General features: G+C 71.5%; 1 protein-coding gene across 1 annotated transcript; it reads left to right on the top strand.

Annotated features, from left to right (window-relative positions):
* The first annotated feature begins 1173 nt into the window (after nucleotides 1-1173).
* Nucleotides 1174-3105, top strand: GADD45B (growth arrest and DNA damage inducible beta). The gene is made up of 4 exons (XM_067312634.1): nucleotides 1174-1399; nucleotides 1481-1582; nucleotides 2012-2225; nucleotides 2331-3105. Exons 1-4 carry the CDS (start codon nucleotides 1362-1364, stop codon nucleotides 2442-2444), a joined length of 468 nt encoding a protein of 155 aa, XP_067168735.1. The 5' UTR covers nucleotides 1174-1361; the 3' UTR covers nucleotides 2445-3105.
* Nucleotides 3106-12582: the final 9477 nt, after the last annotated feature.

Here is a 12582-nt window from a genome sequence, read left to right as displayed (position 1 = left end):
GCAGCTGGGGAGAAGGGCTGGCGTGCAAAACTGAACGTGCAAAACTGGGCGTGCAAGGGCGAGCGTGCACAGGCTGCGCGTGCGAGGGGACAGGAGCGCGCAGGGGCCCGCGGGTGTGAGGCCCACGCGTGCACGGAGGCGGCAACGCGCGCACGGCCCCGCGCGGGTGCAGGGCCCGGCCCGCAGCACCGCCAGGGCGGGGAACGGGGCCTGCGGCGGCCGCGTGTCCCCAGCAGGTGGCAGCCGCCACCCGCCACTGCCGGTCGCAGCGTCGGTGCACGGACCGACACCCCCCCCCCCCCGCACCCCAATGCACGGACCGAGCCCCTATTGCAGGTCCCGGTGCACGGACCGACACCTCCCACGAAGACGCTAATGCACGGTCTGACCCCCCCACCCCACCCCGCTGCTAATCTCCACGCACGGACCGACCCCCCCCTTGCAACCCCCAATGCACGGACCGACACCCCCCCCATTGCAACTCCCAATGCACGAACCGACACCCCCCCCATTGCAACTCCCAATGCACGGACCGACACCCCCCCCCATTGCAACTCCCAATGCACGGACCGACACCCCCCCCCATTGCAACCCCCAATGCACGGACCGACACCCCCCCCCCATTGCAACCCCCAATGCACGGACCGACACCCCCCCCCATTGCAACTCCCAATGCACGGACCGACTCCCCCCCCCCATTGCAACTCCCAATGCACGGACCGACACCCCCCCCATTGCAACCCCCAATGCACGGACCGACACCCCCCCCCCATTGCAACTCCCAATGCACGGACCGACACCCCCCCCATTGCAACCCCCAATGCACGGACCGACTCCCCCCCCCCCCCCCGCTGTTGTTTTCGGCACAGCTCGGGGAGGGGGGGGGGAGTTTCTGGGCGGGAGTTTCCGCGTGCACCCAGCTCGGAGCGCTCCAAAAATAGCCGCTCCCGGGCGCAGGCGGCGGCCCGGCCCCGCTCCCCCCGCGCCGCGGAACCCCCCCCTCCCCCCCGCCCGCACCGGAGCACCCCTCCCCACGTGGGGCCCGCGGGAGGCAGCCAATCCCCGCGCCGCCCATTCTTCTCTTTGTGACGGGCCAGCCAATGGTCGGGGAGCGGGTGACGCCTCCGGCCCCGCCCCGTGGCTGGAGGCTATAAAAGGCGGCGCCGGGCAGAGCGGCGCTCAGAGCAGCGCGCTGCAGCGGCGAGCGGCCCCGGCGGAGCGGCTGCAGCGGGACCCGGGACCCCCACGCGCCACTGGATTATCGCACTTGGGCTTGATTGATTTTTCTTTTTTTCCGCTTGCTTCGGATCCTTCTGCGGGCTCGGCCTCTGGGCGCCCGCCCTGTGGATTACAATTGCACCATGACCCTGGAGGAGCTGGTGCCTTGCGACAGCAGCAAGTAAGTGCGGGGTCCGGGGGCACCGGGGGGGCCCGGCCCGGCGCCACCGCCGCCGCTGACGGACCTCTCTTGTCCCCGCAGGATGCAGGCGGTGAGCGAGGCGGTGGAGCGGGTGCTGGTGGCGGCGCAGCGGCAGGATCGGCTCACCGTGGGCGTCTATGAGTCCGCCAAGCTCATGAACGTGTGAGTGTCCGGGGGGGTTGCAGCGGCGGGGGTGTGTGTGCACGGGGGTCACCGGGGGTGCAGGGGGGCTGCCGGAGCTGCTGCACGGCAGGGCAGTGCCGAGGACGCAGGGGCTGGTGCAGCAGGGTGGGTTTGGGGGGAATAGTTAGGCTTTTGGGGGGGGGGGGGCTGTCCAAGAGCAGGGCTAGTGCAGGGGGGCTGGAGCAGGGAGGCTGCCTGGGGGCCAGCCCCAGCGCCGGGGGTCTGTCCTGGGGGGGGGTCCATCCACACCCCGAGACCCCGCAGTGGTCACTCCCAAGCCCATCACCCGTGGGTTGGGGAGGGTGACACGGGGTGGCAGCAGCCCACCCGTGCCATGGAGCATCCACCACACCTGCATCCGAGCTGCCCCGGCTCCCCTAACGCTGCTGCCGCCGCTGCCGCCCGCAGGGACCCCGACAGCGTGGTGCTGTGCTTGCTGGCCACGGACGAGGAGGACGAAGGCGACATCGCCTTGCAGATCCACTTCACCCTCATCCAGGCCTTCTGCTGCGACAACGACATCCACATCCTGCGCGTCTCCGGCATGCAGCGCCTGGCCGCCCTCCTGGGCGAGCCGCAGCCCGGCGCTGAGCCCCGCGACCTGCACTGCCTCTTAGTCACGGTGAGTGTGGGACGGTGATGCACGGCGCAGCCACGCGCGGCCCTGCGTCACGCCGGGGGCTCGGGGCCCGCAGCTGGGGACTGACCTGGCGCTTTGCCTCTGCAGAACCCGCACACGGACGCCTGGAAGAGCCAAGGGCTGGCCGAGGTGGCCAGCTACTGCGCCGAGAGCCGCGACCGGAACCAGTGGGTGCCCTGCGTGGCCCTGCAGGAGCGCTGAGCCCCGCCACTGCCGCCGCCGGCTTTTTAACCTGGAGAAAACAAAAAAAATAAAAATAAACCACAGAAGAGGGAAGGAGAAGCAGCCAGATTAAAAAAAAACCAAACCAAACAAACAAACCACCCACCGATTTTATTTTTCTTTTTTAACTGGAGAGAAGGCAGCAGCCCGGCCGATGGGCATGGGAAGGAGGTGAGCCGAGGACGCACCGGCAGAGCCCTGCGGAGACAGGGCCAGTGGCCGGGAGCCCGGCAGGACAAGGCCGGGCAGGAGACATGACGTGCCGAGGAGTTGTGCCGCGCACCAGTGCGCGCTTCCCCCGCGGAGGACGGGCCCTGCTGCGTGCCGCTGCCGGCCGCGGCGCGGAGGAGCCCTGGGACTGGTGCGGAGGAGTGCGGGGAGGACAGACGGAGACAGTTTTGTTTTCTTTTTGGCATCTGGGACTCGATGGAAGCAAGGACTGCAAAGGGACAGATTTGCAAATGAACTTTTTTTTTTTCCAAGGGATAAATGTCTTATATATTCATAGACTTGCAACAGCAGAATCATTCTTTGCACTCAAGCCAGTTGGAGACCCTGATCTAAATCTATTATAGAGTCTATTCTTGTACTGATTTGAAAGAAAAAAAACCTATTTGCAATAAAATTTCTAAACTCCGCAGTGCCTGCGTTCATCTCCTGCCTCCCCTGCACCCAGGTCCCCGGGGCACCCCACACTCCTGGAGCAGGAATGGGCTCCGCGCCGGCCCCCGGGGCCGTTTCGCAGGGGTAGCTGGGGGAGGCCTCCCGCAGCCCCGCGCCATGGGAGCGCCCAGCCGGCTGCTCCCAGCACGCAGCCCTCAGGGCCAGTTTCGGGGTGGGGAGGGAGCGGCTGGGTGCCAGGCGGCTCCGGGGCCCCACTGGCTGCGCTAATCCAGCCTTGGCACAGGCTCCCGGCCCTGCCTCCAGCTGCCTCCCGCAGAGGGGCCCAGCAGCAGCGATCCCTCGGGCTCTGCAAATGGATTTGCAGCCAGAAACGCGGCGTGCCGTAGCCGGCCGGGCTGCGCGGTGCATCGCCTGCGCCCGCTGGCACAGCCCTGCCTTGCTGCCGCACGGGGAGATGGGCAGAGCCAGGCATCCCCAGGCCCCGAAGCGTTTCCAGCCCCCAAGGGCCGTGCACAGCCCCCCAGCCCTGCGCGCGACCCCCACCGCCCTGAACAGGGTTTTTTCCAAAATCGCTCGTTGGCTGCACCCTCGCGCTGCTGCAATGGGCAGGGACCTCTTTGGCTGCCTGGTCTGGCACCAGGGCGATCATCACCCTTGTGCCAAGTCCCTGGGAGCAAGGGAAACTGAGGCACAGGCTCCGATTTAGAGCTGCAGGCACCCCGAACCCTGTCTCCCGGGGGGCTCCCAGCCCTGCTGCTCTGCAGACGAGAGTTAACAGCACCGCAGGCTTTGGGGGTCCCAGCCCCCCACAGCCCCAGTGCTGCAGGACCTGGGAGCCAGCACTGCTGGCACCCACCGAGCCCCGAAATCCCCGCAGCAATCCCAGCTTGCCTCCCTGGCAGCACCACTGGGATCCAGCTGAGGAGCTTCCCCCTATCCCGGCACCGCAAGGGGGGCCCGAGCCCAGCTCCGCTGCTCCCACGGGGTTTGGGGAAGCGTTTTCGGAAGGGAAACGCAGCAGGTTTTGCAGGCTGACAAGCAGCCGCTGCTGCCTTCCGGCTCCGTCCCCGCGTCCCCCGTCCTGGAGCGGGTGCAGCACCGAGCGCCCCCCCCCCCCCCAGGGCTTTCCGGAGCTGCTCGCCACCACCGCAGCTGCCCCAGCAGCTGCTTTCCGGTGCCCCAGCACCTCCTGGACACCCACGGGAGCCTCCAGTCTCCCTGCAGGGTCCATCCAGCCCCTTGCAACACCCCCAGCCCCACCGGCAAGCACCGGACACGGAGCAGAGCTGCTGTAAATGGCCATGAAAGCGCCTGGTGCAAAGTCTGGGGTGGCTGCAAGGATGCACAGGGCTGCACAGGTCCCCTGCACCCCACAGCCCAGCTCCCGTGCAATCCCCTCCCCAGGGCCCCCACGCTCACCCTGCTCCCACAGCGGCCTCCACCTCCCAGCCCTGGGGACAGCAGCACCCACAGGGACATGAAATGAGTTTGTCAGGGCTCAGCAGACCAGGGCTGCCGCTGCAGCTGGGCTGCACGAGGCCCCGCTGCCGCCCCCAGCTCCGTGGGCTGAGCCATGCCGGGAGCCCGGAAAGCCCCCACACGCCACCAGCATGGGAATCCCCCACCCTCCGGGGCCCCTGCTCCAACTCACCGCCACGGAGGTGCTGCAGGGCCCCAGCCCGTTGCAGACCCTGCCTGGCCCCTTCCCTCCTGCAGCCCCCAGGGAAAGGAGCAGCCTGGCCCCACCGGCAAAGATAAACCCTCCGGGGCATTGGCTGCACCTGGGCCACCTTCCCTGCAGATCGGGGGCACCTGCGCTCTTAAAGGCCCCTCCTCGGAGCCGGGTGCCCCACTCCGGGGCATCGGCAGCGAGATGTCCCAGCCTGCTCCATGCACCCGCACGGAGAGCTGTGAATCCGGCCCCCCACGGGCCCTAGGGCCAGGGCAGCGCTGTCTCTGCTGGGGAAACTGAGGCACCGAGCCAGCTGTACCTGTCTCCTTGGGTGTGTGCACAGGAGCGCATGCGTGTGCATGCTTGTCCCTGTGTGTGCACACGTGTGCATGCGTGTGCATGCACGTGCCTGTGTGTGCGTGCGTGTGCACACGTGTGTGCGTGCCCGAGTGCTGGCACGCTGGGAGGGAGCTGCGCGGCTCCGGCAGCCCCGCTGCGAGCGCTCGGCTCTGTGCCGCCCCGGCACCTGTTGGAGCAGGCCCCGGCGCTGCCCTGACCTGAGCTCACCTGCGCTCGCCCCGCTGCGCCCGCTCCGGAGCCGCCCTGCTCTGCCTGTCCCAGGCTCACCCAGCGCACGCGGGCGCACGTCTGCACCCCCCTGGCACTGCACACACGCACCGAGCGCTGTCGCCGTGCACGCCCATGCACACACGCGTGCGCACGTCTGCACCCCCCCCCCGGCACTGCACACCCGCACCCCTGGGCGAGGGGACCCTGCCGGGCCCGGTGGGCTCTGTGCCAGCCGGTTTCGGGCACAGCCGTGGCCTCCGCGCCGGGCTGCCGGGCGGGGAGCCGTGACTCATCCGGCGGGGCGATCCCGCCCGGCCGGGGCCGCATCCTGCTCGGAGGCGCCCCGTGTCCTATGGGCACATCCCGAGCCCTCTGGGGACTGCGACCGCAGAGGGAAACGGGGGTGCGGAGCGACAGCGCTGGCCGAGGCTGGGGGCAGCCTGGACACCCCCCCCCCCCCCATCCCAGCCCTTCTCCCGCAGCCTCGCCGTTCTGCAGCATCGCCGGGCTGGGAGCAGGGACCTGTGGCGCGTGGCCCAGTGGCCTTGGCCCTTGGAAGTCGGCCCTCCCGGTGCATTGAGGCACGGCACGGCACGGCACGGCACGGCATGGCCTGGCACGGCACAGCACGGCCCCGGCTTTCCGGCGGGCAGGCAGCACTGCCAGGGCGTGGGAAAGGGGCCGGTGCCACCCCGGGCACCCGGCTGGGTGCTGCCAGTGCAGCCTGGCCCTGGGGCTGCTCCTGCTGCCCCCCCCCCCCGGGCTGGGAGAGCAGGATGCGGCCCCCGGGGAGGGTGTGCGGCTGCGGGGAGTGGATCCCCCCGCCGGCACCTGGGGGGGCTGCTGCCCCCGTCCCGTGGGAGCTGGCGGGGCTCGGCAGGGGCGACGCTGCCCGGACACGCCGGAGCGCATCCGCCTGCCCGGCATCGCCTGCTGCTGCCGCGCGCCCGGGCCCGGCCCGGCACGCTGGGAACCCCCCGGGCGGGCGAGGGCGGCTGGGAACGGGCCGGCGGGGCCATGCGCCCCCAACCGCGGGGGCCAGGACCACCCAGCCAGGCCCAGCTCTGCCAGCCGCCTGCAACGAGCTGGCAGGTCTCAGCGCAGAGCCGGGGGCTGAGGGAGGGGGGCGATGGGGGCACTGCCCCCCCCCCCCCCCCCCCCCGGGACGAGCAGGGTGCCAGGACGCCTGGGCCCTGCCGGCGGAGAGGCCCCGCGCCGGCGGCCGGGCCGTGAATCAGGAGCCCGTGGCTGCCTCACCTGACCGCATTCCCGCAGCGCCGCCCTCCCCGTGCCTCAGTTTCTCCATTCGCACGAGGCCGAATCACCCCCCTCCCAGCCCCGGGGGCCGATGGTCACCGCGACCCTCACATGGCCCCGCGGCTCGTCGCCTCTGGGTGCCCTGGTGGCAGAGCGGGACCCCGGGGCCGGGGCTTGCGGGGGCTCGTGGGTGCTCGGTGCCCGGTGTCCCGCTCCGGGCAGCCCTCAGCAGCATGGGAAAGGGCCGCGGGAGAGGGGACAGCGGCGCGGTTAACATCCAGAGCAGCAATTCTCCGGGCTGGACGGATGGACGGACGCGCCGGGGCGTGCGCCGGCTCCCAGGTCTGCGCGTGCTGCTGCGGCCCCTGCGGCGCCCCTTATCGCAGGCGCCAGCGCTCCTCCCGCCTGCGCCGGCCGGGGCCGATATCAGCCGGAGCGGGGCCCTGGGGACCTGCCCGCGCCGAGCCCAGCCGGGGGAGCGCTCGCTCCAGGGCCGCCCCGTGGTGCCGGCACAGCTGGGGAAAAGGCAGGCAGGGAAAGGGCTGCGGGGCAGGCTGAGTCTCCCCGAAACTCATTTCACTGGTGACTCATCGGGTCACAAGGGCCCCGGTGATCCCCCCCCATCCCGCGTGGCTCGGGGAGGCCCGGGCTGAGCTCAGCCATTCCTGCCCCCCGTGTCAGCGGCGGGAGGATGCGCAGTGCTGGCACCGGGTGCAGCCACCTGTGTCACGAGCGCGTCAGGCCAGGCTGAGTCACAGCGCAGCAGGCCCGTTCCTGGGGCGGCGGGAGGGGGCGAGATAGCAGCGGCCCCAGGTGCCCCCTCGAGGGCTGGCCGGGCTCGTGGGGGATGCACCGAGCTGCCCAGTGCTCAGCCCAGGCCCAGCGGGTCAGGACATGGCCCTGCCTCAGTTTCCCTCCTTGCAAACCTGGGGCCGTAAGGGGGGGGGGAGCCAGGCAGGTCCCCGCAGGGAGCCCCCCAGCGTGCGTGCACCCTGCATCTGCACCCCCGAGGCAGCACCCAGCACCCCCCCCCCCGGTGCAGCTCCCCCGGCCCCCCCCGAGAGGTGCAGCCCCAGCCGCAGCCCGCCTGGGAGGCCACACACACACACACACACACACACACACACACACACAACACTGCTCAGCCCCCCCAAACAATGGCCCCTTTGTTCTTCTTGCTCCATTGTTCCTGGCCCCCCCGTGGGAACAGGCTGCAGAGACCCCCGGGGGCGACGTGCAGGGGGGGCTGCGCGTGTGCGTGTGTGCGCACGGGGGGGGGGGGGGTTGAGCATGTGTGGGGCTGTGCACACAGCGACGTGTGGGTCGCACCCACGGGGCCAGATCCAGACCCCCCCCGTGCTGCGGGTGCTGAGCATCGCTGCCCCCCCTCCAGCCCCACGGCCCCGTGGGGCCCCACGAGCAGGGGGGGCAAAGGGACCCTGCAGCCCTGCAAGGGCGCTGGGGGCCCCAAAGTCAGCGGGGGGCGACGGGGACCCCCACGGCCGTGGGGGTGACGGGACCCCGCTGCGCGCGGCTCTGCCCTGTGCCGTGCCGGCAGCGCTGCCGGGGGCCCCGCGGTCCCGGTGTCCCCGAGCCCCGGCGACGCCTGACTCAGCGGTGCGGAGCCGGCCGGGGGCGGAGGGGATCCCGCCGCCGCTGAGCCCGACTTTCCGCCCGGCGGGAGCCGGCGCAGACGGCGAGGGCGGCCGGGGGCTCGGCCGGCCCTGACTCAGCGGCGTCGGGGGCCGCGGCCGGCCGGACCCCCGCCCCTGCCGGGCTGCCGGACGCCTGGGCCCCCGCTGGGCTCCGGCCGGGATGCCGGGGGGGGGGATCAGCCCCCGGGGGCGGCCGGGCGCTGGGCACGTGCGGTGCCGGCTCTGCCCCACGCAGCCCCGTGCCCACGCGGGCCCCCGGCTCCCAGGGCCCTCGGGCACCCAGCTGGCGCCGGAGCCGGGGCGGGAGCTGGGAACGGGCCCCGCCGGCACTGCCGACGCTCCACCCGCGGCACCGGCCAGCGGTGGGAGGGCGAAAGTCCAGCAGACGGGAGGATCCCGGATCCCGGGCCAAGCTGGGCCGGGCTGGCGTGGGTGCTGCCGGCGGCCAGGCGCTGCGTGGGGCCGGGGTCCCCGTCACCGTCCCTGCGGGGTGCGAGGCCACGTCTGGCCCTGCTCCGTGCCCGTGAGCGCTGCCAGCCCCGGCGCCCCCCTGTTTATTTGCTTTCTGCTTTTGCAGCTGCAAAGCGGAGCGGGGACGCCGGGAGGAGAGGCCACCGCGTCCCCGAGCACCAGGCCGGGAGTGGCTCGTCCTGCCCCTTCCCGCACGCCGGGGACCGATGGCCCTGGCCAGCGCGTGACACCACGCCGGTGCTTTTCCAGCCGGATCAAAGGGCCGGGGTTGGGCTGGGCTCTCGGCTGCTTTTCCATCCCCGCGGCCCCGGCACGCACCCGTGTTTGCCTGGGGACTTTCCACGGGAAACGGCCGACCCCTGGCCCCGGCGGTGCTGGGGCTGGTGCCAGCAGGGGGACTGGATCTGTCCCCGGCCTGGAAAAGTGTGCATGTGTGTGTGCATGCGTGTGTGTGCGTGCATGTGTGCACGTGTGTGTGCTTGCATGTGTGCGTGCGTGTGCATGTGTGTGTGTGCGTGCATGTGTGTGTGCATGCGTGTGCTTGCATGTGTGTGCATGCATATGTGTGTGCATGCATGCACATGCCTGCAGCCCGGCAGAGCGGGGGGCGTGCGTGTGTCTGCACGTGTGATCCAGGGAGAGTGGGAGCGCGGGATCCCCAGCCGGGACTGGAGAGGGAGGGATGCGTGCAGTTACAGGGGAGCCCGGATGCGTGTGTGGTCCTGGGAATGCCACGTTGTGCACGCAGTCGCAGGGGCCCAGGGCCACGCGGTGCCGTGTGCGTGTGCAGGGGGTCCCGGGGGCACCCCGGGGTGTTTCGGCGCCGGTGGCTGGGCTCAGCACGGGCCCCTTCCTGCCCGGCAGCGCAGGGTGCTGAGCATGGCTGGGGGTGGCAGCGCCCGGCGCGGCGGCGGCAGCAGCCAGACAGGGCCGGGCCTGACCCTGCGGCGTCGCAGCCCGGCGCGCGGGGAGGCCCCGGCTGCTGATTTACGAGCCTGGTTTGGGAGGCTGCCGGCTGCAGGCCCCGGGCTGGCTCCGTCCCCGCGCCCTGTCCCCGGCCGCCCCCGCCGGCGCCGGGGGTCCCCAGCCCGCCGCGGGGCCACCCTGGGGGAGCCCGGCGGGCAGCGGCGCCTCCCTCCGGGGGGAGCGTCTCCGTGGCCCCCCGAGGCTTTGCTGGCCCAGATGGAGCCGGGAGGGGACCTTGCCCCAGCGCAGCCCCCGGGACCTTGCAGCATCCCCGGAGAGGGGCCAGAGGGGGAAACTGAGGCACGGAGCCGGGGCCGTCCCTGGCGGCGGATGGGGACGCAGGAGCGCTGCTGGGACGCGGAAGCGCGACACGGGGCGCGCCGGGGCAGGAAGCCGCCCCATGGCGTCACGGGCCGCGTTTCCAGCGTGTCGCGGGCGCCCGCCCGGCCCGGCGCCCCCCTCCTGCACGTCACGCAGAGGAACGGCCCGGGATCCCCCACCGCAACGGGGGCGGATGGGGACACCCGTGGGTGGGGGGGACCTGGAGGGGTTCCCCGCGCTGGGGTGGCCCCGAGCCCCCACATCCCTGCAGTAGGAGCAGGGTTTGTCCTGGTGCAGCCCCGATGCTGCTTGGGGCACAGGCGTGTGCAAAGCCCATGCACACGTGTGCAACGCCGCTGCAAAGCCCCTGCACATGCATGTGCAACACTGCTGCAAAGCCCATGCACACGTGTGCAACGCCGCTGCAAAGCCCCTGCACACACATGTGCAATGCTGCTGCGAAGCCCATGCACATGTGTGTGCAACACCGCTGCAAAGCCCGTGCACATGCACATGGCAGTGCTGCTGCAAAGCCCCTGCACACGTGTGTGCAACGCTGCTGCGAAGCCCCGCAGCGCACAAGCAGGGCTGGCGCTGCCTGCGTCGAGGGGACGCATCGCCAGCCCCACGCAGGATTTGGCCCCGGGCAGGAGGAGCCGCAAGCCGGCCCGAGCGCCCGGGAGAGCAGCGGCCCGTGGGCGAGGGGCTGCGTGCGCGGGGCCGCCCCGGCCCGAGGCTGCGCCGAGCGCCCTCCGGGGCAGCACGGGGCCGAGGTGCCAGCAGCTCGCTGGGCCCTGACGCCGAGGGCAGATAATTATAGTTGCAGAGAAGCTAAAAATAGCCCCGGCGAAGGAGGGAGGGTTATTTTTAGCAGCCACTCCGAGCTCTGCGCCACCAGCGCTTCCCGGTGCAGCCCGTGCCGGGGCCTGCGGCCCTGCACCGGCACGAGGGTCCCGGCGGCCTTTCAAGCGCTGCCAGCCGCCGCGCGGCTCTGGCGCCGGCCGCGCTCGGCTTTGAAGAGGGTTTCCAGGAATGCGGGAGCCGCGCTGAGCCGAGCAGCTCCCGGCCACCCCGGCGCGCCAGGGCCACCCGCCTCCGGGGGCTTCTGCCTCTGCTTTTGAAGTGAATTTGGGGGGGTTCAGGCGTTTTTGCGACCGCGGGTGCAGGCCCAGCCAAGACTCCTGGGCTCGACGATGCTGCTGAGCGTGACGAAAGCCGTGGCTGGGGCTGCCCGGCTCGTCCCCCCTCGCCGTGGGGCACAGCCCCGGCTCCCCACGCTGTGCCGTGTGCTGCCGGCAGGCACCATCCATCTGGCGTGCGGGGAGCCCGGGGGGCTTCGTGTGGAGATGGTGCCGGTGGCTCCGGTGAGGCCAAATCTCCCCGTCCCACTTTGGAGACGCCGGTGGCCGGGGCCACGCCAGGACACCCCGTCCCCTCCGGGGTGCAGACGTGTCCCCGCGCCGCCCCCGGCCTCCCTGCGCCTCGTCGCGTGCCCTTAATACCATGGAAATCCTGCAAGGAGCCTCGCAGCAGGGCGGCCCCGCGGCCGGGGCTGCCTCCCGCCGGCCCCCTCCCTCCCTGCTCCCCGCTCCGGGCAGACACGGAAAAATCCCAACTATTCCTGGCATGCAGAGAAAGCGCGGCTCCAGGCTGCCCGTGCGCGGCGCAGTCCCGCCTGGCCCGGGCGGGCGCGAGCCGCTCCAAGCTCTTCCCAGACCTGCGGGCTGGGACGCCGCTGCCTTCCAGGAAAGCGGCCGCGCGCTGCCAGGGCTCGGCCGTGCCGGCACGCCGGGGCTCGCGTGGGGCGCCCGGCCGCAGCCCAGGTGCCCGGCGGCAGCCTCGCGCCGCAGGGGGCTGCCGGGAAGCGGTGCCGAGCCCGGGGCCGCGTCCAGCCCCGGCCGAGTTCCCGGAAGGGGAGGAAGCGTCGCACCCAGTTGTGCTGCGCTTGGGCCAGGGCCAGCTCTGCGGCGGAGGGGGGGCCCCGGCGCATCCCGGGAAGCCGGGTAATGCTGGGCCGCTTCCGCGGAGCTCCGCAGAGCAGCCGGCACTGCCGCGATGGGCCCCCGGGATGCTCTGCGCCGCAGGGATTTTCCGGGGGGTGCAAGCGGCACCCGGGGCCGGAGTGGGGTCGGAAAGCCCAGGCGAGGGCGGAGAAGGGAGTGGCGGATCTGAGCCGGCTGCAGCAAGGGGCTGGGAAAGCCACGAGCCTGCAGCTGCCGCCGGCTGCACCGGTCGCTGCCGGAGCCGCGCAGCGGTCGTGCCGCCGTCTCCTCTCTCGCTCTAAGGCGCTGAAACAACCCGAACGGGGACCAAGCCTGGGCCCGCACCACGGGGTCCGGCAGAGCCGGGACGCTCCGGCCCGTGCCAGGCCGCCGGCAATGCGGGAGCCGCGGGCCGAGCCGGGGGTCTCGCGACGGCGGCCCCGGGAACGGCGGCTTCCCGCGGCGCGGAGTCAGGACAGGCCGAACAGGACGTCTGGCAAAATGAAAAGTGAGCCTTTTTATTGTGTTATCAATTCACTTCTTAACAACAATTCCACAAAATATTAAACACTGTGCAAGAAATTGGTCTATGGCACACC

This window comes from Apteryx mantelli, chromosome 30 (assembly GCF_036417845.1).
Source record: "Apteryx mantelli isolate bAptMan1 chromosome 30, bAptMan1.hap1, whole genome shotgun sequence".
NCBI classification, from domain to species: Eukaryota; Metazoa; Chordata; class Aves; order Apterygiformes; family Apterygidae; genus Apteryx; species Apteryx mantelli.
Note: the sequence above shows the minus strand (reverse complement) of the source record. Positions and strands in the feature narration are given on the sequence as shown.